Here is a 20,850-nt window from a genome sequence, read left to right as displayed (position 1 = left end):
TAAATTTTAATAAATATTTATTTGAACGGTTCTAAATAAATATTTACTAAATGTAAACATATATTTATTTGATATAAAAACTATTAATTTGATTTAACTATCATTTTTTTATTGAGTAAATATTTATTTATTATATAAGTAAATGTTTACTTTTTAAAGAAATATGTATTAAGATTTATAACAGTAAATTTTTTTCGGTGTGAAATTACGTGTACGATATGAAATGTGTACGGTAAAAAGACTTCTCCTAAATCTCGCGAGGTCGACGGTAAATCAGACGTTTAACGAACGAGCGATCCACCTCGACTTTTTCCCGCTTCTACCTATCCTTTCGGCAGAATGAAACGGTGCCAAAATGCCGATGTGCGGCTTTTACGAAGCACCTGCTCGGACAGTTTCAAGTAGTTCCGGTTTGCGACGGCAGGAAGATGTATGTGTGCACAAATATACTTCCGCATATACACGCGAGCAAGTTCTGTCTGTCCATGTATGTTTACATGCACACAGCACACGATTTATGTGCATCTCGAGCGGAGCGCTTGCATTGATCGCAACGATGCACCCGGGACACACGTAATAACGAATCGTTCGTGCAACGAGCCACTACTCTATAAAAGAGTACGAGATTGTAGTTGAAAAAAAAAGAAATATTTTGAAAACACGTGCCGGAATTACGAGAAATAGCACAGAGTTAGTTCCAATTACAGGAAAGCAGTTCGAACTTATCGTCACTCTTTTATTGCTTCTGCGCGTATTTTTTTTCCGCGTGTATTAAATTTATAAAAAATTATGAAAATTTAATATATGATACGCATTTCAATAATGATCTTGAGTTCGCTCTGTTTTTACACTCACACGCTGCATCAGTTCATTCTTTGTTGTCTATCAAATAATAAACAAACCGGATAAATGATGCTTACAAGCTGTAAGCACAAAACGAAACACACCACTTTGTCTTTTGAATATATTTTCGCATACTATATTTGATACCTATAATTATCGGAAACTGACTCGCGGCAATATACATTAACTTTTTGCATTAACTTCCAACGCAGATATCGCAGAATGTGAAATTAAATTTTTTCCGCTCAATTTGTTTAATCTTCCTCGTTTACCTCCGCTCGCGTAATTATTTTCACGTCCGTCGATTTAACCAGACCTCATCCACCGATAAGTATTTACAGATCGATTAAAATGTCAGTCGGGCGCAAGTATTCTTCGTGAATATCATGAAAAATAGCTTCCTGTCACGGAAGTCTCGTGTATACAACGACAGAGGATGATACCAACTCTGATAAATCATTGTAGATTCATTTTTTTTTCTTCTCTCTATATATATATATTCCGTTCTTCATTCTAAAGCCGCATCTTACGGAGGCTCGTCTGCCATCCTCTTTCGACCTGTCTTGAATAGAGCTCACGATATTTATCGTCCAATCGAGTCGCAGAACAATTTAAACTCTAGATCCATTTAATCATAATTTATGTACAATTACCTTCTTAACCACATCTACGACTATATTGGAAAGGGAAAAGACTTAAACGCGCATACATTTTCTTTCCTTTATTATTATATCATTATTATTAATGCTCGAATTAAAATATAGATTCGAGGTGCCATTATATCCGTCGCGATCGATATTTACATGGGTCATCGCACCGTGCCGGCGTCTCATATATATATAAAATCGTTATTATTAATTTGCAAAAATGATGAGAAATATAATTTTTGAACATATGGCTAATTAGTTAAATGATATAAAGCAGAATGTACCTAAAAAGTGTCATATAATTTCACAATTTCTACTGTAATATTATCAATGTCAGACACTGTCGTCGTCTGTTTCTAAATATAGCACGCGCCCCCAATACAAAATTAATCCAAAATTAGATCGCGATAACGAAACAGGTGAGCGACTGAAATCTCTTTAATCGTCCCAAGAACGCGTATTGACCACTTCTATATCCGGCATTGAGTTGGAAGCTTGAAACTTCACAGGAAACTATTCCAAGGAAAGCGGTCCCGATCGCTACTTTCACATCGGTGCAACAGGAGAACTGGGCGTCCTTATCGGAAAAACGTGCTTATCGCGGTTGTATATCGAGTTGGATGCCTTCGTGTACTGCATAAACTTTCGCGTTTCGTTCCGTTCGACCTGGCCGCGCCCGACGGTGGCGGCGGCGTCGGCGGATTTCACGACGCAGAACGACCTGGAGATTCTATTTCTACGATCCCCCATTCTCCGACTTTCGACATTGTTACGTACATTATCGCGACTTCCCTCTCGTGGTTCTGTTCGCGTTGGCACGTCGACAACCATAAAGCACGCCCGAGACGCCGGGCATGTCAAATTTACTGCTTTATTTCTGGCGATACATATTGTCACGAAGAGGAGAGGAGAGAAGAAAGAGAAAGATCCATCCTTTATATACCTAGTTTCTGAATGTATAACTCAATTCTGTATCGATATTCGTAGAACGCATTCCGCATTCCATTAGATACATTCCGTCTACGCTGTGAATTTCACATCTACTTTGGGAAGCTTTATCTCAGTTTATTCCAATTTGACAATACACTTCCTATAAGATGCATGCTGTTTTTCTGTTTTGAAATTTTGCTTATCTTCTATGAACATTTATAGAAAAAAATAATCTCTGGAAACAATTATAGAAATAATTTGTACGTTTAGATAAAAGAGTGTATAAATAGTAGTAACAACTATAAAAAACAACTATACAAGTTTTATATGTAGAAATAATTTATAGAGTTGAATAAACTATTTCATAGTTACTGCAACTATAAAATAATTTATTCAATTATATATTTATATTAATTTATTTCACTATAAAATTTAATTCTATATATAAAATTTGTACAGTTGTTACAGTTGTCATCACTTTTTTTCTGAGTATAAAAATAATAGACGTATAACTGGAATAATCGAGGATACCTTTTCAGCAGATAAATGAAGATTGTAATGGAATATCGATGTGATAGACACTTTCTTTTTTTCTAATTCGCAGTCGAACCGTGTCATTCACATTGCTCAAAAATAGACACCGGTGATTCGACTCACTTGCAGACAAGAGTAAAACACCTTCGGCCTATTAATCATTTGTCGCTGCCGGAACATGCGCGACTTCGACCTTCGCCCGATCGATTATTCCGACATGATGAATAAACCAAATTTTGGTCGAACGAGTGTTACATCCTGACGTTGACGACACTCAAATTAATGACTTCGATAAACGTGACGGCTACATACGTGTGCAGTGTAGACGCAATCCATTGTAGATCTTCTACAATCCAACGGACATCGTTCGTTGACACTTTAGCACGTAAACGACGCATTTTACGTTCTGGGGATTCCTTCTTTTTCTATCCCATTCTTTTTCTATCGACTATCGCGCGTTCCGCTTTTTACGTTTATGCAGCTTCTTCTAGAATTGGTTCTTTGAAGAACGAGAACCGCGCCTTTCGATCTTTATTCGCACGACCTAACTGACTGCTCGATTTCATCATTTCGTCGACGATCGTATACCGGAATCGATCCGTCATACGCAAACATTGACCGACAGACGACGAATCGTCTGTGATGTTCGTGAATTTACAGCTCGTAACTACGACGACTGCATTGTAAAATATATTTCAGATGAATGGGAATTCGTGCTCTGAAACGCATGAAAAGATATTCGAATCTAGGAGAGAACAGTATGACCATATATTTTTTTACCTCGTATGTGGATTTTACGTCGCGCTCGTTCGTTTTATTCCAACAAGACCTCATGCATTATCAAGAGCGTCTCGATTTAATAATCGGAAACTCAGGATGCGATTAGTGTTTGATCTTAGTTCAAAAGTCTGTCCGTGGAAATATTTGCGCGCGGAAGCGGTCGTTCCGGCGAGAAGTATCTTGCGAGAAGGCGAGTCGATTAGACGTCAAAAGCGCTAGGAAGAATTCTACCGCGTGCGAACCGTATAATATTGAACTTTACGAAGTACGTTGATATCTCAGAAAATATGGGAGTCAGTAACTCAGAAGGAGTATTCTTTAATAACGTCGAAATCCACTTTTCCTCGAGAAAAAGTCAGGCGAACGATTTCATATGTAAATCGAGAGATCTTTTAGTCACGTAACGTTAGTCTCATTAATCCCCGTAATATACTTGAAATCAAAATTTGTATTAAAACACTGATAATTCCAAGTTGTATGTATTTAATGAATGTATTTAATGTATGTAGTTTAATAAACTATACTTTGTTTATGAATTAATATTGATAAACGTGTTCTCGCATTCGCCGATATACTCATCGCCAATATATTTATATAAAACCCATTTCGAACATTGTGGAACATTGTCTTACACAGTAGAGAGAATAAGAAATTTTTTCGTCTCGCAATCTCACGATTTTCACGACGCGGCCGGTTATTGTGGTCCGAGCTAAAAGGCTTTCTCTTTTTCGTTGCTAAAGGGGAGCCGTTAAGGGCTCTTCGCTTATCAAGCGAGTATTCCGCGGGAAAAGAAAGGATCACGTGCGCGCGATCTAATAACGAGCTTTTAGAGTACAGACGCGCACACACAAATATATATATACATATATATATATATATATATATATACGCGCACATATTACAGAGAGATATGTGTCCGGTACAGCTACAGTTCGGTTCGACACTTCGCCGGTCGCGCTGGTTGACGATCGGTCCGGCTCGGTGCACCCGATCAAAGCTCGTTTTTATGAGGCCCACACAAACCGTTCCCGATTGAAAAAAAGAGAGAAGAAGAGGTGGAGCAGACAGGGGAAGGAATAAGCCGGGGACAAGACAAGCTTAACGAAAAAACGAATTATGAATTACTCACGTCCGTAAATAGTAGCCAGAGTTACAGAAGCGGGGATGGTGCACCGAGTACACGCCCTGCCGAGTACCTGAGTTGCTTATGCAAGTACATACGAACCCCTCCGAGTAAACACGATACCGCGCGCACATAAACAGGCAACGCATACAGCCCCGTCGCGGCGGTCTCATCCCAGTTTCGCTCTGCTTTTTTCCCCTCCCCTTTTTTTCTTCCCCCTCCCTCCTCCCCCCTTTCCCCGTATCTTTTTTTTTTGTTCATACGTGTCCGATACAGCGCCGCCTTGTTCATTTCCAGCAAGTCGCTTCATTGATCAAACTGTGTATTTGGCGGTGCGCACATGTACCGTGCATTTCAGAATCAGATTATCTTATTTCTTTCGATCCCAACGGATTTCCTCGTTTCTCCGTGATTGATTTTTTCTCAGCGATGTTTTAATTCTCTTTTTGGTAGCTCTACGTAAATTATATAATTTATATATAAATATTATAACAAAATTTGTATTACAAATTTAAATTTAATAATGTACTGAAAACCTAAAAAGAGAGAGATCGAAATGTTTAGAATTATTGTTATGACTATTATTTGATTAATTATCACTACATTGATATACTCATAATTTAATAAATTTATGTACATATGTACGTACAGTGTTGGCTCTTTATTGGCATTAACATTATATATTTGATTGTACACATATTTGTGTATACTTGCATATATACATTATAATTCAGGAAATGGAAGAGCTATTTCGTTACTTTTTCCGTTACTTTTAATAATAACAATTTAATAATGTTGCAATTTTTTATAACTAACTAAAATAATAAACGCTGAAATTGCGCTAAGATTGGAAAAATCACTTTGTGAAGTAACTTGCATTATTACGCGTTTATTTATTGAAGAAAAATAATTTGTAACGAATAACGAGTAACGTTACATCGTTATAAGTAATGACTAAAAAGAAAAGAGTTGCAAATGCCGAGTTAATTTTTTCGGTAAGGAGTGACTTTTCCAACTCGTTACAAATAATGATCCAGTGGTTTTTCAACCTCAATATTATAATATTGTATACAGTCAAAAAAATTTATCATTGCCACATTGGTATAATAGAGTAATGACAAGTATAACAGCGTTACAAGTAACTAGTTACTTTCATTTCCTGCATTGTATATAATACATACACGCACACATATATATTTTGAAATATGTGTATACATTACATATTTGTAATGAAGTAATTGAAAGTAATAAAGTAATTTAATTTATGCTTGTTTGCATCTTTTTTTATTTTTAATTTTCAAAAAATAATTTATGTAATTAAAATATTCGACCGTTATAAATTATCTTCAACTCTTCTCTCCCCTCCCCCCCCCCCCCCCCCCCCCTCTCTCTCTCTCTCTCTCTCTCTCTCTCTCGTTAGAATATTTTAGCTACTATTCGATGAACGCGTATGCGTGGTTTCGAATTTTGGCAAACCGCAGAAAATCATTCCGATCATTTCTAGAGGAAAAGGCAAAGGTATACTGTATTTATTAGAATACTATGCACGGTCGGATGCGGTTTTAACTTCCGAATATGAGCTTCGAGTTATGCGGCGCAGCCGCCGTAATTTACTCGACATTCTCGCTGATATAACTATGATATACGTTGATTAGAATTTATACGTACACGGACAAATAATAATCAAACTTCATCATGGTCATATTCCCAACGCACTCGCACCGACATTTGTTTAGTGCGTTTATGATTTCGTCTAATTAAATGGGTGTAACGCGCGCAAGATACTCTCCACGCTGCGATCGAGTCGAAAATTTACCAGACGTACTAATTGGTAAACGATGTCTATCCTGCGATAGTAGAGCATAGATAACTACAGCATACAAGAGTCCAGACTACCTTTGACCCGAAGTAAACAATAAAATCGATTGCTATGGGGAATTGGATCCCTTCGTGCGTATATTTATCTTAACATCTGCATGCAATTTAATATCTAAAGACCAGTCAAACTTCACTTATGTTAAAAGCACGATTGCTACATTTCCGATTTTCGACCGGAAATTACAGTTTTTTTTAAACGAATCTTCGATTCTCTGGCTGACAGATAACATTTGATGATACTTTTTTTACATTTTTTGAAAGAACGCATTACAATACAGTAACAATTTTGAAAGTAGATGATCTTCAGTAAGATAAATGAAATTTCTGATTTTTATGCTGGAAGAAAACTGATTAAGAGTCAATTGTAGAAATTACTTAAAATTATATTATCCAAAGAAGAACATGATTTAAAAATAAAATATAATACTTTTTTTATATAGTAAAGAGATTTGTGTTGATGTTAATTGATAATATTCGAATAGTGGAATCTCAAATTAAAGGGAAGAGATGTGCGTGCAGAGAATCTCCATCCCTGGCATGAAGTAAACAAGAGTGTCTCTCTTGCTATTAGCGGAAATCGACTTGAAGCAAGTTCGACGTTTCGCAAACCAATCGACCAGAAAATTGCTCGTTGACCGGAGTCCTACCAACCGGAAGTACAACCTTCGCGCTCGAATCGGCGCACAAGACGGTGGAAAATTATCGTGTACACGCGCTGCCAAATCGACAATCCAACCGATAGCATTCCACTAAGCTGAAAGACATACCTAACCTACGAATTCAATCTCTGAGATCGATTTTGATTTAGTCGTTTGCGTTTAATACAAATATAATACTAATATCGGAAATTAGAAAGATTATAATAAATTATGAAAGAAACGTTCTAATAGATTAATATAAATTAGATAAAGTATTAATTATAAAATATAAGTAAAAGTATGAGATTGAATTATACATTTCTTCTAGCGTTAGCTAAAAATATTGAATGTATTTAAGTGATATGCTGTTAAAACTGCATTAAATTAAAGTGCACTTTAATTTAAGCATCATTATTTGCATGAATATGATTTCATTATTTATTAGCTATTTAGAAAGCTCTAATTCATTAAGACTCTTTAAATTAAGACTTTTAGTTATTCATAATTGATACTTTTTTGAAATACTTATGCAGAATGCATCAACTCTATATACAAGTTAATTAAAGAATTTGCCGGACGGTGTCGAAATAGTTTCGGAAATCTCGGTAATCAAGCCTTAGATTGAACCGTTAAAATAAAGTTCTCTTGAAATTCGCTGAGAAAACTAGGTTTTATTCTCTATTTACACTTTCGAAGTTCACCTCGCTTCTAATTTTCAATCGGCTGTAATTCAAAAACTATCGACTTTTCTCAACTTTAAAAGCGCTATTTTTCTTCACTCCGGCGTTCCAGCATCTGCGGTCGAGAAAAAGTTCAATAGTTCTTAAACGTTTTGTATTCATATACTTATATCGGTGATTATCAATCTTTTTTTATTTAATTTGAAAATTTACGATAAAAATACGATAATATTACATATAATCACTCATACGAGGGAAAGAAAGAAAAGAAAAAGAGAATGAAAGAATGAATGAATGAATGAATCACTTATTTTGTGCTGGGATAATATCTCCTTAAGCAGTAACTTTTCAAATTTATAATATCGCGAACTTGAGAGAGAGAGAGAGAGAGAGAGAGAGAGAGAGAGAGAGAGAGAGAGAGAGAGAGTGAACTCATAATATAAAAATTCATAAAATGTGTTTGCAAGATTTAAAAAATTAGATATTCATCTCTAACGCGTTTGTCAAATGATAATTATTATTGAATATGAAACTCAATTGAATTAAAATGTTAGACTGGATAATATTCAGGCGTATTTTTAAGACAGTTTCCTCCAAACATGGAGGATCTGAAATATGGTCGAGTAGTTAAATCACAGTAAACTGCGCGGTATTCTTCGCGCTGACGTCGCACTGTGTCTCTGAGTATACGAAGTGGTGGCTGAAACTAATTGTAAGTAGTAAAATAAATCTCCACATCGTGGAAGGAATGGCCGAGAAAGCAAACGAGAACATTCGAAGCAATAGCGGTCACAAACAAACTGGTGAACACATATGCAAGCCGGTAACGTGTTCAGGCAGAAATTACTTTGTTGAAAATCGCGAGCGTTACATTGCCGAAAATTGAACAACGTTAGTGCGACAAAAGAGTCGCATAAATAAAATAATTTCCATTGATTTATTGAACGCGCGTATTTCGCTGTTCCGAATATCCTGTTATAAATCAAGAACCATTTTCATACGGTTAAAATTAGTTTTCGTCTGGCGTTATCGGCAAGTGGGTCATGTCTATTCTGCAAATAGCCGAATCCGGTGCAAACGCCAATCTTAGTTTACAACTAAACAGATTGTCTATTGCAAACACCTGCGGCGTATAAATCCGCAATATCCAATGTTTCATAAAGTACACAGCTTGCATGATTGCAAAACAGCTTTGAAACTCATCCATTTTAGTAAGATTATAAAATGCCCCATTTTATAATATATAAATATGTATAGCGATTGAATTGAAATAATAGGAAAAAAAAAATCTGCCTCGGATTATGTCCGTTTTTTTTATTTAATTCTAGTAATAGATACTTTACATTAATAGAGACATTTGAAGTACATGTGTGCATATGCGTGTATACAAATATGCTACTACGATATTAAGTCAAAAGTTACAGGAATTCCAAAATATTTTGTGCAGGTAGATAACGCTTTCAGCTCATGCATTTTCCAATAAATACGTGACTGTTCTATCACGGGTGAAGCTTCGTCAATATACTCGCGTTACATGTACACGCAACATTTTCATCTGAAAACGACATCAAGATACTCCTTCGTCGGAATACAGTACCGCGATATCCCACTTGCATTTTACTGTTCTCGACATGGTGAAACTGTATTATTCAAGTGGCCGTTTGTTGAAACAACGCTATCGTTGAAACTGTTGGAATAGTTTCTTTATTCGTATTTGGCCGACGTATTTTTAAGTGAAAAATTATTTTACAAAATTCGCTTTTAGTACATGCGTAAACTGTTTCACAAAATCGAAAATGGAGCGGAAATGTTTTTACAGCTACTTAAAATATAAAACGAGACGCGGAAATGTTTTTACTGTCGGTTTAATTTCTACAAACTCAAGATCTCCATCTTCAACAGAGAGATGATTAGCTTCGTAAAAGAATAACATTCGCGATGGCGGAACAGCTGCATTTCCTTAAATTTTCGACGGTTCTGCGGTATTGCGGGATTCTGCAGGAAGACACGCGATATCGCTTTCCGCACGCTCGAGAGAACGGCCGCGACGTTGATGCGCTTTCATCACGGCGGTACTCAGCGGACGGAATGAAATCGAAGAAGAAACGGAAAGAGAAAAAGTAGAAGAAGAAGAGAAGAAAGAGAAAGGTGAAAGACGAGAAGGAACGTAACGGCCGATACATTCTCGTCGCTGTTCCATAAGTGGTCTCCCTGCGGTCAAAGGTATACCTCTACTACGCGGAATTGACGTCCTATAGATATCCCCTGCCTGATGCTCGATCTTTGAAACGCTACGATGAGAATGACCTATATCTTGGATCCGCGGAATCGTCCCGAGTGACGAGGAGAAGAGGGTACTTTCTTTCCGCCGGGAAAGATGAGCATGAAATTACTTGGATGAGCGCGCGGCATGATCGAGCGAATGATCTGACGAGTAAATATTATATATTATAAATTAGATTGAAAAGTCGAAAAAGTGTCCTCTTTGATTTGGGACACTGTAGTAAGTGGTGACGATGGTAATGGCCGGTACGTCGGCCATTGACACGTCGAGCACGGAAAAGTTTTAAATCAACGTCACCCGAGTGTCATATATCGTCGACGATGCTGTAATGGGTCATATGTCAAAGGAATATTTTGTTGCGGATAAACATCGCAGCGTTGGCAACGTATTTTTAATCGACAACGAACGACATGATTATATGTGCAGGCGGATGATTACATGGCAGGCGATCGAGAGCATACATTGCGTTATATATTTACAATCATGTAATTAACAATATTTTAACGGTAGTAATAATGACGTTTTTTAGGATTAAACATCCATACGTAATTGTTATTTGCATTTAATTAGCGGCGCGCGGTGCCAATATTCTCGGATTACGAACGTATCGTTAAATTAGGGAAAATTTTAATTAAGGTATCAACGTTACGCGGTGATCATCAATGAACTACGAAAGAATTTTTGTAGAAGAGAAACAGGGAGTTTTCGATTGTTGCGCGTCGCGAGAGCAAAAGGGAGAGCATGATGCGAGGGTGAAACGGAAGACGCACACGATCTCGTAAGAAGACGCCAGTGCACGCTGGGGAACGATAACGGTGGTTGGGCGTTCCCGAATGCATGCCAGAAACCGAATGTAAACGACTGCGCGCTGCGCAAGTTAATTAATTAAGTTGCCGCTCTTTACGTTATCGCGTTGCCGTCGATGCATTATCATGTTGGATATCGGGTTGGAATACGCGTTTCCTTGTCGAGAAAATTTTCGAAAATATCTATCTTATGAACCGTGTGATCTAAAATAGAAAATTTCTGCTAAAGAGAATCCGACACTAAATTTGATACCATGTATGTATCATAACACGCTGTCAATTTTATAATTAACGCAGGCATATGGAAGACAAGAATTTACGCAAGTTGCAAATTGTTCTCAGAATGAAACTAATACTCACGTACGGAAAGAACAATTTTGTGCCAATGTATCTAAAAAGGAACGGTATCATATTATGGTTGGTTTTTGGGTCCATGCCAATTTAGCTCATATTGGACTCATATTTTAGTTCTTCGTAGGAAGACAAAACTCTGTAAAACAGTTTCTTTCAAGATCTAATACGTTGAGAGAAATGTTTTTGTTATGACGTGTGACTTACAAAAACTTTTCACTTTTTAATTAAAAATTTTTGTTCTTATAAATATTTGTTATTTTAATTTTGATTAAAACAACCAAATTTTATATATATCACATATATCATATGAAATATTTCTCTCAATAAAGAAACTCTTAAAGATACTCTTAAAGTCTTAGATAAATGCTAGATAAATCTGAAAATAAGTTTGTTGGGTCATCAAAATAATTATGTGAAATACTTAAACTGACTGCTAGAATGTCAAAACTATTTGCATTATATTATGATAATGTATTGTAATGATTATGCAACTTGTATACTCATTTTAATCCAACAAAATTATTTTCAGATTTGTATCTGCCTAAATTTTTAGATACTTCAACAAAACTGTTTTTTTCCATGCAAATTATTTCACTTTCTTTTTAAAGGCGGAGCAATAATGCGGATATTTTGATTACTTCTAGGTTTTTATGCCACAATGCATATTGCATTATATGCTATTGTATGCACTGGCGTGTTTTCAAGAGAAATTCTCTGCGGCGCGATGGACAATTCTGAAACTTTGCTATTATGTATTTTTTATTCATAATCAGTGTGATGCTCAATTACTTCATTGCTTTTTGAAGATGATATTATGGTGATTGTTTACTTTACGCCTTCCTTGAATAATTGCTCTCGATTCACTATGCGATTGGCCAGTATTTTACATTTCGTTTTAATTCAGAGGTAACAGCTGCAACGACAGATTTACGTTATGTTTTTAACGTTATATCTATATATCCTTCAGCAAATATTTTCGAACATCCGGTCATCGGCGCGCATCTCGAATACGTTGACATACGATCACCATCAGTCAGGTTGAAAACGATTTTTTTACTTATTCGATTGCATAGTGATTGAGTATCGTTAACTGTCGATATTTGGTCAAGATATTGTAGTATTTTCGCCTATCGTGTTCTGCGTGATATATCTGTCACTTTATCATTTTCCGCAACAATTTCATGATACTGTTATAATTTTTTGTCGACACAAATACGTTCGAGATCACGCTTTTTCTTATACAATACATTGAAATTTAAATACCATTTATATAAATCTTTCCTTTTTCTTCCTCGCATTATCTTGATATTTTAAAATGGCTCTTGCTAAGTGGAGATAACGGTAGAAATGTACTTTTAGTCTCTTTCTCTATCTTTTCCTTTAGTTTTTTCCGCGTTAAGTAATTTTTTATTACTTATTCTTTTCTATCTTCATATTCTACTTTTTTTTAAAAATATTTTTCATTCTATCTTCACTGTTCTAATCACTGATTTTTCACGCTCGCGACACTTTTTATTTTGTACCTCTAAAGTCACGCCACGCATGGACTGTATTTAACGCCTCATCTTCCGATATATGTATATGTTTTTACACACGCGGTATGGACACTGAGGGTGGATACCGGCGGTTGGCGGATCGTATCGTATCGCGATTCGTCCGGAAAACTGACATCGATCAATCATATCGCAGACGAGTGTCGGTTTCCACGAAGCCTCTCCCTGACGTTCGTCACGTTTTATTACAATGCTTTTATACGCCCGAATGCGCACACTGCTCGGCTACGGGATATTTTTCCATAAAAAGATCACTCGTCCGGCGTCTGCAAATCATAGTCCACGGCGAATAATGAAATTTTGACGCCGCGAGCGTACTTTCTACTGGAAAAAATAACGTAACGGTCGACGGTCTAAAAGCATAGTTGAATATTTAAGGAGGAACGTAATTTTCCTTGCCATGACTTGTACAATTTGCCTATTTTTCTACATCGACACTGAAATAGCGACTTGAAACTTTTAACACTTTGACCTGGTTCTTGATGGCTACAAACTTTAATGCAGATTGGTGATAAGTAATATTCTCATCTTGAAAAATGAACATTATTATTTTAGTCTCCAAGAATAGATTTATATCGCGTGAATGCGCAATCGTACTTATTGTTAGAATGGTTTTAATAAGAATAAATGCTTGATGTGATCAAGATTGTAGAAAATAAAATCTTATGGTTTGAATTTTATTATGGTTTATATGTTCGATATTTATAACATATTAGTCTAGATAATACGATTCGTAAAAGCAATAATTACATTTTAAGTCCTACTATCAAAAGCGTCATGATTTAAAAATAGCTCGCCTAACAGAAATAGATCGGTGCTTAGGAAATGTCCACTATCTTATATTTCTTTTTAATATGATTAAGCGATAATTTCCCTTCGCGCCAGCTTATATATTCCACTGCTAACGGACACGTTTGCATGTTCTTTCTTGCGTTGCCCCGCCGCTCTCGACAAGCGCAATTAAATTGAAACCAGCAAAAAATTTGTCCGTAATGCCGCCTGCGAAATCCCCGAATGCGATCGCGAAAACTAGTTTCGCGAGAGACGAGCCATCGAGAAGTAATATAAACTTTATATCCCTCTTCACGAGCGGAGAACTCGTAAGACAAATATATGTCGAGATCGTCGTTTCCGGTTCGCGTGCAACGCGCGGACGGGACGGCGGTGCTCCACGGGGTTACAATGTAAACGTATATTGCCGGAGTGTATACAGATATGAACTTATACGTGTGTCTATATCTGCGCATATATGTGTATGTGCGTGCGTGCATGCGTGCGTGCGTGCGTGCGTGCGCGCGCGTGTGTGTGTGTGTGTGTGTGTGTGTGTGTGTGTACATATAGGCGCGTGGAGCAGTCGAGTTTTCAGATTCCGCCGTAAAGGCTGGCGGCCGTCGTAAAAGAATTGCGTTAAACTTAACGTTCGGCCGTTAAGAAAGGTTCTGATAAAATAAAATCTTAATTCTGAGGGGAGATTTAGGGTGCTCTCCCTTTTTTTCGCCCTACCCACCGTCGCCATTCTGGGTGGAAAAGGCACGTCGTACTCTCATCTTCTCGAGATCAGCCTTAACGGTTCGCTGGACCGACTATTAAACGTATCTCGTGCGCCTAATCCTTTCAGATCCAAATTTTTATTTATCCGCGATCTTAGTTTTACAACCTAAGGAGGCGAACTAAACAGCATTATATTCACAATGAGATATCTCTTTCATTTCTCTGCGTGATCTATTTCGTATAATTCCAATGACAAGTTAAAATAATCTTATAAAAAATCATTTCAGTACATCTAATAACGAATTCGATTGCACGCACTGAGTATGATTGGTATATATGAAAACCATCGTACAAATTGACGAAAAATATGTGTTTAATGTAAATATAGAAACTGATTAAACCGTGAAATCCTCAATACACTTTATTGTATTGTTAGATTAAAATACGTATTTTATAATTCGAAATATTTGCATTTTATTTTTACACTCAGATTAAATCACTATACAGTTTTAATGTACACCAGTGCGTATTAGTGCGTACAACTGAATTTATTATAAATTTAACTCTTATAATTAATACACGCGATTAGATTATTTATATCCTGCGCATTTTTTTTCTTATTAACAGCACTTGACTAAATAATGGTCTTTATTCTTTTTTTTTTAACACATAAGTATATCAATATTTTCTAAATATATTACGTGATTTTTCAATTATTCCCATGTCTTGATCCTGAAATATTTAAATACATTGAAGGCATTTAATGATGCATCAAGATACGAAAATAACCCGCAAACCGCGTTGTTTCTTTGAAGAAAATACCTGTGGAAATCTCAAAAGTGCTTTCTAAAGATGTTAAATTATATATAAAATAAAGTAATTAATTCCTTTAAAAGGGAAAAGGGACATTAAAAAAAATACATCAACATTAATTATAGTAATTAATTTTTAATAAATAAACATTTTTTAAATAATTTTTAATGTAACATATGAACAATATTATATTATATTTGTAAATAACTAATAACTGTATAACATTACATAACATCACAACAAAAATTACATCAAATTACGAGGTCACATTTTATTTTTTTAAATTATATTTTTCTACTGAATGCATTTTATGAATAATATCTGAGTTCTTAAATAAAAAATTATAAAATTTTTCACATTTTTATTAGTTGAAAATTATATTTTACACTTATATTTATTTATTATGTCACACTTATTATTTTCGCCCTTAAAAGAAGCACAATTCATAATCATATTCTTAATTTGGGATAAAATTTGGAACATGTTGTAAAGTGGAATAAAGAATTAAAATGTAGGACTTCCTTCTAATTTGACGGTTGGTCCATATTGAAATAAGGATTATTTAATAATTTTTATATACTTATAAATTAAGTGATAAAAATTGATCGATTTAAAATTAAACGATTTATCGTTTTATTATTAACAAAGGACCGGAAAATTATCGTACTAAGGATTAAACAACTCTTTCATGCAAAGAACGATTTTATACCGAAAAATTTAACTAGATACAAATCTGAAAATAATTTTATGGACCATCAAAATAATTATGTAGTTCAAGCTAATTATTAAAATGTCAAAACTTTTTGCAATATTGTTTCACACTGAATTTTTTACATAATTATTTTGATGATCGAACAAAATTATTTTTACATCTGTATCTTTGTCGAAACTTTCAACAAAACAACTTTCGTTCTTTCTATAGTATATGTGAAAAGTTCAACTTTCACGACGTCTTTTTCAATTATTTTATATTTATCTAATGCTTTTGTTCCTTTTCAGCAAAAACGGATATGTATGCGTCATGTTCCATAGAAGGGACGAACACGTAATAGAAATGCAACTGTCGGAATGGGGCCAGCAGCCCGACGACATATGCAACTCGAGCACATTCAACTCACACACGATGCCGTACACGACGTTCATCAGTAAGTAAATTTTCCGATCTCCTAATCGAATTACGCATTGTCGTCGCAATATCACGTCGCAGCAGTAAAGTAACTAATTGGGCTTTAATGCGGGGTGTCAACTTTCTCGAGCCTGGCGAATGTAATATACGCAAATTTGATTACGCTTAACAGTGCTCAGTTGACGGATCGTGTTATATGTTTGTTACTGCAGTTTCAATTAACGCAGTCAAACGCGGCCGGTCCCACCATTAATGCAGCATTTTTGCTTTGTCGGTATTACAACTGTAATTAATCGAGAGTAAATTAATTTGCCGATATTCCGATGAGATGGCTGGCAAATTAACTTTCTTTTGGAAGTTATCAAAGAGCCCCTTTCTTCCCCTTCTCCCCCTTTCTCTTCCCCTCTCTTTCTTTTTAAAGCAAGTCAGCTGCATTTTATCACTCGATTAATATTCGCGGCTTCTTAATTTTCCATTTGCCTCGATGTCGCCTTCGCTTCGATGCGAACGGAAGCACGATAAAGTACGCGAAATAATATCGTATTCGAGCACTCCATGGACATAAAATTTCTCCACTATTCGCGAAGGATCCATTACCGTAAAGGGCGCCGATATAATGAGATCGTGAAATAGTATGCCCATTTCTTTTTCATTGTAAGCCAAGATTAAGTAGATTGGAAATTCGGCCGCGTTCCGCGTTGCGACCGGAAATCAGAATCAGAAACGTTTGCTCGAAAGTGATTTCCGGGTTTGCGTCAGCCTCCTAGCTTTGGTGCCAATTCGACTTCGATGGAACCCTCCGTTTTTTTTTCCGATTCATTGCCCGCGTCTCCTGGTTTGTCTTGATCTTATCGAGTTATTCTGACTGGAGATAAGCGAATCATGAGAGATCCGTGCGTAACTAAATGAAGACTCGATACATTTTGCCCAATAAAATATTCTGCCCCACAAATATTTTGCCTCTTCATTACTTTAAACAAGCATATGAAGCATTAGCGTATGAAGTAGGTATTAGTCCCTCAGTGTCACTTTTAGTATGATGTACCCAGCTTCCTTTTTCAATATTTTTTTCAATGCTTTTTCCATTGCTTAACTTTTCTACTTAACTATAACTTTTCTATTAATAAAGACATATATTTGAAACTGTGTTTTTAATATTTGATTTTGATTGAAAAAATTTTTTAGTTTATTTTTGCGAAAGTTATAGATAATCAAATTGGATGTGCTATACGTAAGTGTGTCGTTCTCATAATGTGGCACCGAAAGATTAATTTTGCAATACTGATGCATTTATTTGCGTTGGATTTTTCATCTGGAGAATTATATTCTACCGGTGAAAATATCTATATCACATTGCAATCGTATACGTATATTGTATACCACATCTTGAAATTTTCGAATAAAACGTGATTCGTGATCTAACAAAAGAGCGTCTTGTTTAGCTTCTCAAGCCAATTTCAGACATCGATCTGTGAGTCTGGCGACGTCGGGATACACGGTGATTTTACGAACGATTCACTCAAACACACACAATTCATACGGGCTCGTGATTTGTCTCGACCCTACGAGCTCTCTCCTACTGATATATGGATTCGCGTATATTTTGAGCAAACGTCCACGTATATAAAGCGTACCAAATTCTATCGCATTTTTGCTTCACACACAGGTCCCTTGGTTAATTCAGAACCGATTTTTCTCCTGCGAAAGTTCTAGTAACCTTCCAACATTCGACTTTAAATACTTTTGTAACTAATCTTCAACTTAAAAGTCTTTTAAAGCGAAAAGTTTATCTAAAATTAAATGAGGGATAAAGTTTTGTTATCTATTTTTGCCCTGAAGGCTGTTTCGTGAAATTTCCTAGATCTTCAATGCCGTAGCTCAAGAATGATTGATGCCTCGACATTATTGCGAAGGATAAATCTACCCCAAATCTGTCCAAGAATCTGTACGTGAAAGGTACCTCGAAGGGGGTCTGTACCATGTACTCGGTGATGGAAAGTACCTATATACTTGCGAGAGAAGCGCGCGAGCGCATTCGGCGAGAAGTTTGCGAATGGTGGAGTTTAACAATCAATTCGCGAAGCGCGGGTTTATGAGCGCATAAAGGATCATATGCCGGATCCATCGTAAAGTCTCGTAAGACTCGGTTCGCCTTTCAGTTTCTCCTTAGCCGATTTCAGCAATGTCGACGAAGAGCGGAGCCGTTCCACCGCGCTGTCGGTGCGGAATTTATCGCACTCGTCTTCTCTTTTGTGTGTCGCGGTACATTCTTAGGCACACGCATTATCACCGAAGATTGCTCAGCTAAAAGTTATACTGTGTGAAAATAGCATTTCTCAATCTTTTTTAGCATGTAACTAGACTACGATATTAATGCCTTTCTCATCTGTCATTTTAAAATATTAATTTCTGCAAAGTATTGTATAATAATTTTGCTGAAATATTTAAAAATTTAGGTAGGTACAGATTGGAAAATAAATTTGTTGGATCAACCAAAATAATTATGTAGAAAACTGGAGCATGAGTAACGCTGCGTTTTGACATTTTAGCAATTAGTTTTTCTGTTTCTACAATTATTTTGTAGGTTAACAAAATTATTTTCAGCTCTATCAGTATCGAACTATATTTAAATTTTTTAATATTTTAGCAAACTTGTTCTTTCCATGTATATCCCGTTTTATCTGTTTATTAATTTCAAGACATATTTTAAATATAATTTTGTTTTTATTATGCAAGCAGAATATCTCATCTTAATTTTAGTTCGTTTTTGCACTTTAACACTTTTTAATCAATGTGAAGGTTATTTAAATTTAAATAAATCTTGTAATGAATATTATACATTAGACAATAAGAATAAAATATGCATTCTTATAAGTTGTCATTATCGGTTTAGAAAACTTTAATACTTTAATAATATTCTCTCTCTCTCTCTCTCTCTCTCTCTCTCTCTCTCTCTTTCTCTCTCTCTCTCGCTGCGTTATCATTCTTTTTTTTTTCTACCACTTCAATTTATTGTTTTTATTTTTTCTTAATTTTATTACTCCATATGTTATCATTGCTGTACTTTATATGACTTTAAACATTTTTTATCACTACTATTTTGTTTAATCATTTCAGTTCTATCTTACACAATTTTGTATATTTCCGCATACTTTTATTCTTCATGTATTATTTATGTTGTATTGCTCTTGCTAAATTTTACATATTTTTGTATATTCTTTCCATTGTACTTTCTTTTTCTTTGTTTATTTTTATGTTAGAGAGGTTGCCCTAGAATAAAAATAAATGCTTTTATCTCTTTTTCTCAAAAATCGAATTGAAGAGAGACGCTATATTCTCTCTCTCTTAATTCTTTCTAACGCAACAGACGCTAATTCTAAGATCAGTTTATATCTATTACATATATAATATATGTAAGTAATGTTATATTAATTATTTAATTATTTAGTAAATGATGGTATTATTTAAATGATAACATTATTTTGTAAATGCACTGTGCCCCTATCTCTACTACTCAAGCGGAAAAGTTACTGTTAGTTGGAAAAGCTTATTATAAAGTAATTTTCAAAGCTTTTAGTCCTGGTCAAAATAATGATTAATGTAGTAAATATAATAAACAGTAGTAAAAAGATTTATATATAAAAACGAATCTTTCGCATAGAATTTTTTGAATGAATCGTCCCGAGAGATTCAACATTTTGATGGTGAACGTAATAAACAGCGGCTTCTCACTTTGGCGTGGATCGTGTTGCACTAATTTCCTATAAGAACAAAGTAGAACGCGTTCATCTTGCCGTGTGGAACGCGTCGACTGCGTGTCGATCGCATATCAAATTGCTCGGCTAAAAGTTACACTACAATGTAAGCAACGATCCTCTGTCGCTTGTCGCCGGAGAATCGCGTGAAAGTTAATGGCTGTTCTTCACACATAAGAAAAAGACAATTTGTTTATAATTCGTCGCTCTATTTGACACGTTATCAAATGATCAAATATTATTGGCATTAATAAAAAAATTGTACCAATTGAAATTGCTAGAGCATGATTTAATTAAGATAATGATATCCTACAAAATTAAATGTGCTTTACGCGTTTTCAGCATCCGATCCGATGACCAGGCAATGCCCCAATCTCGGTCGCTACGAGATCGTGTCGTTGTTTCGGCCACCGAACGCCGACAACGTTGAAAGCGTATTGGCTGTCGACGGCGAGCAGAACATTGCTAACGCAGCGGAGGTGCACGACGGGAGAGTACCCTCGACAGCATTCCCAAGCCAGTGCCACCACGGTAGTGTACGTAGATTGGACATCGGTTGCAGGACACCCGATCGTATGGAGTTTGCCACGTCTTGCAGCGACGAGGCGTTATCCG

The 20,850-nt window shown here is 35.7% G+C and overlaps 1 protein-coding gene across 1 annotated transcript in view; it reads left to right on the top strand.

Annotated features, from left to right (window-relative positions):
• Positions 1–20,849, top strand: part of LOC108693282 — a gene marked incomplete at its 3' end in the record, with an annotated part of 180,928 nt that extends 160,079 nt beyond the window's left edge. Inside the window, exons 8-9 of the mRNA XM_018202154.1 lie at positions 16,354–16,499; positions 20,578–20,849. Coding sequence (XP_018057643.1) covers positions 16,354–16,499; positions 20,578–20,849 — 418 coding nt within the window. The remainder of the gene's footprint in view (positions 1–16,353; positions 16,500–20,577) is intronic.
• Between the last annotated feature and the right edge of the window lies 1 nt (position 20,850).

Source organism: Atta colombica, unplaced genomic scaffold (genome assembly GCF_001594045.1).
Source record: "Atta colombica isolate Treedump-2 unplaced genomic scaffold, Acol1.0 scaffold9, whole genome shotgun sequence".
NCBI lineage: Eukaryota > Metazoa > Arthropoda > Insecta > Hymenoptera > Formicidae > Atta > Atta colombica.
Note: the sequence above shows the minus strand (reverse complement) of the source record. Positions and strands in the feature narration are given on the sequence as shown.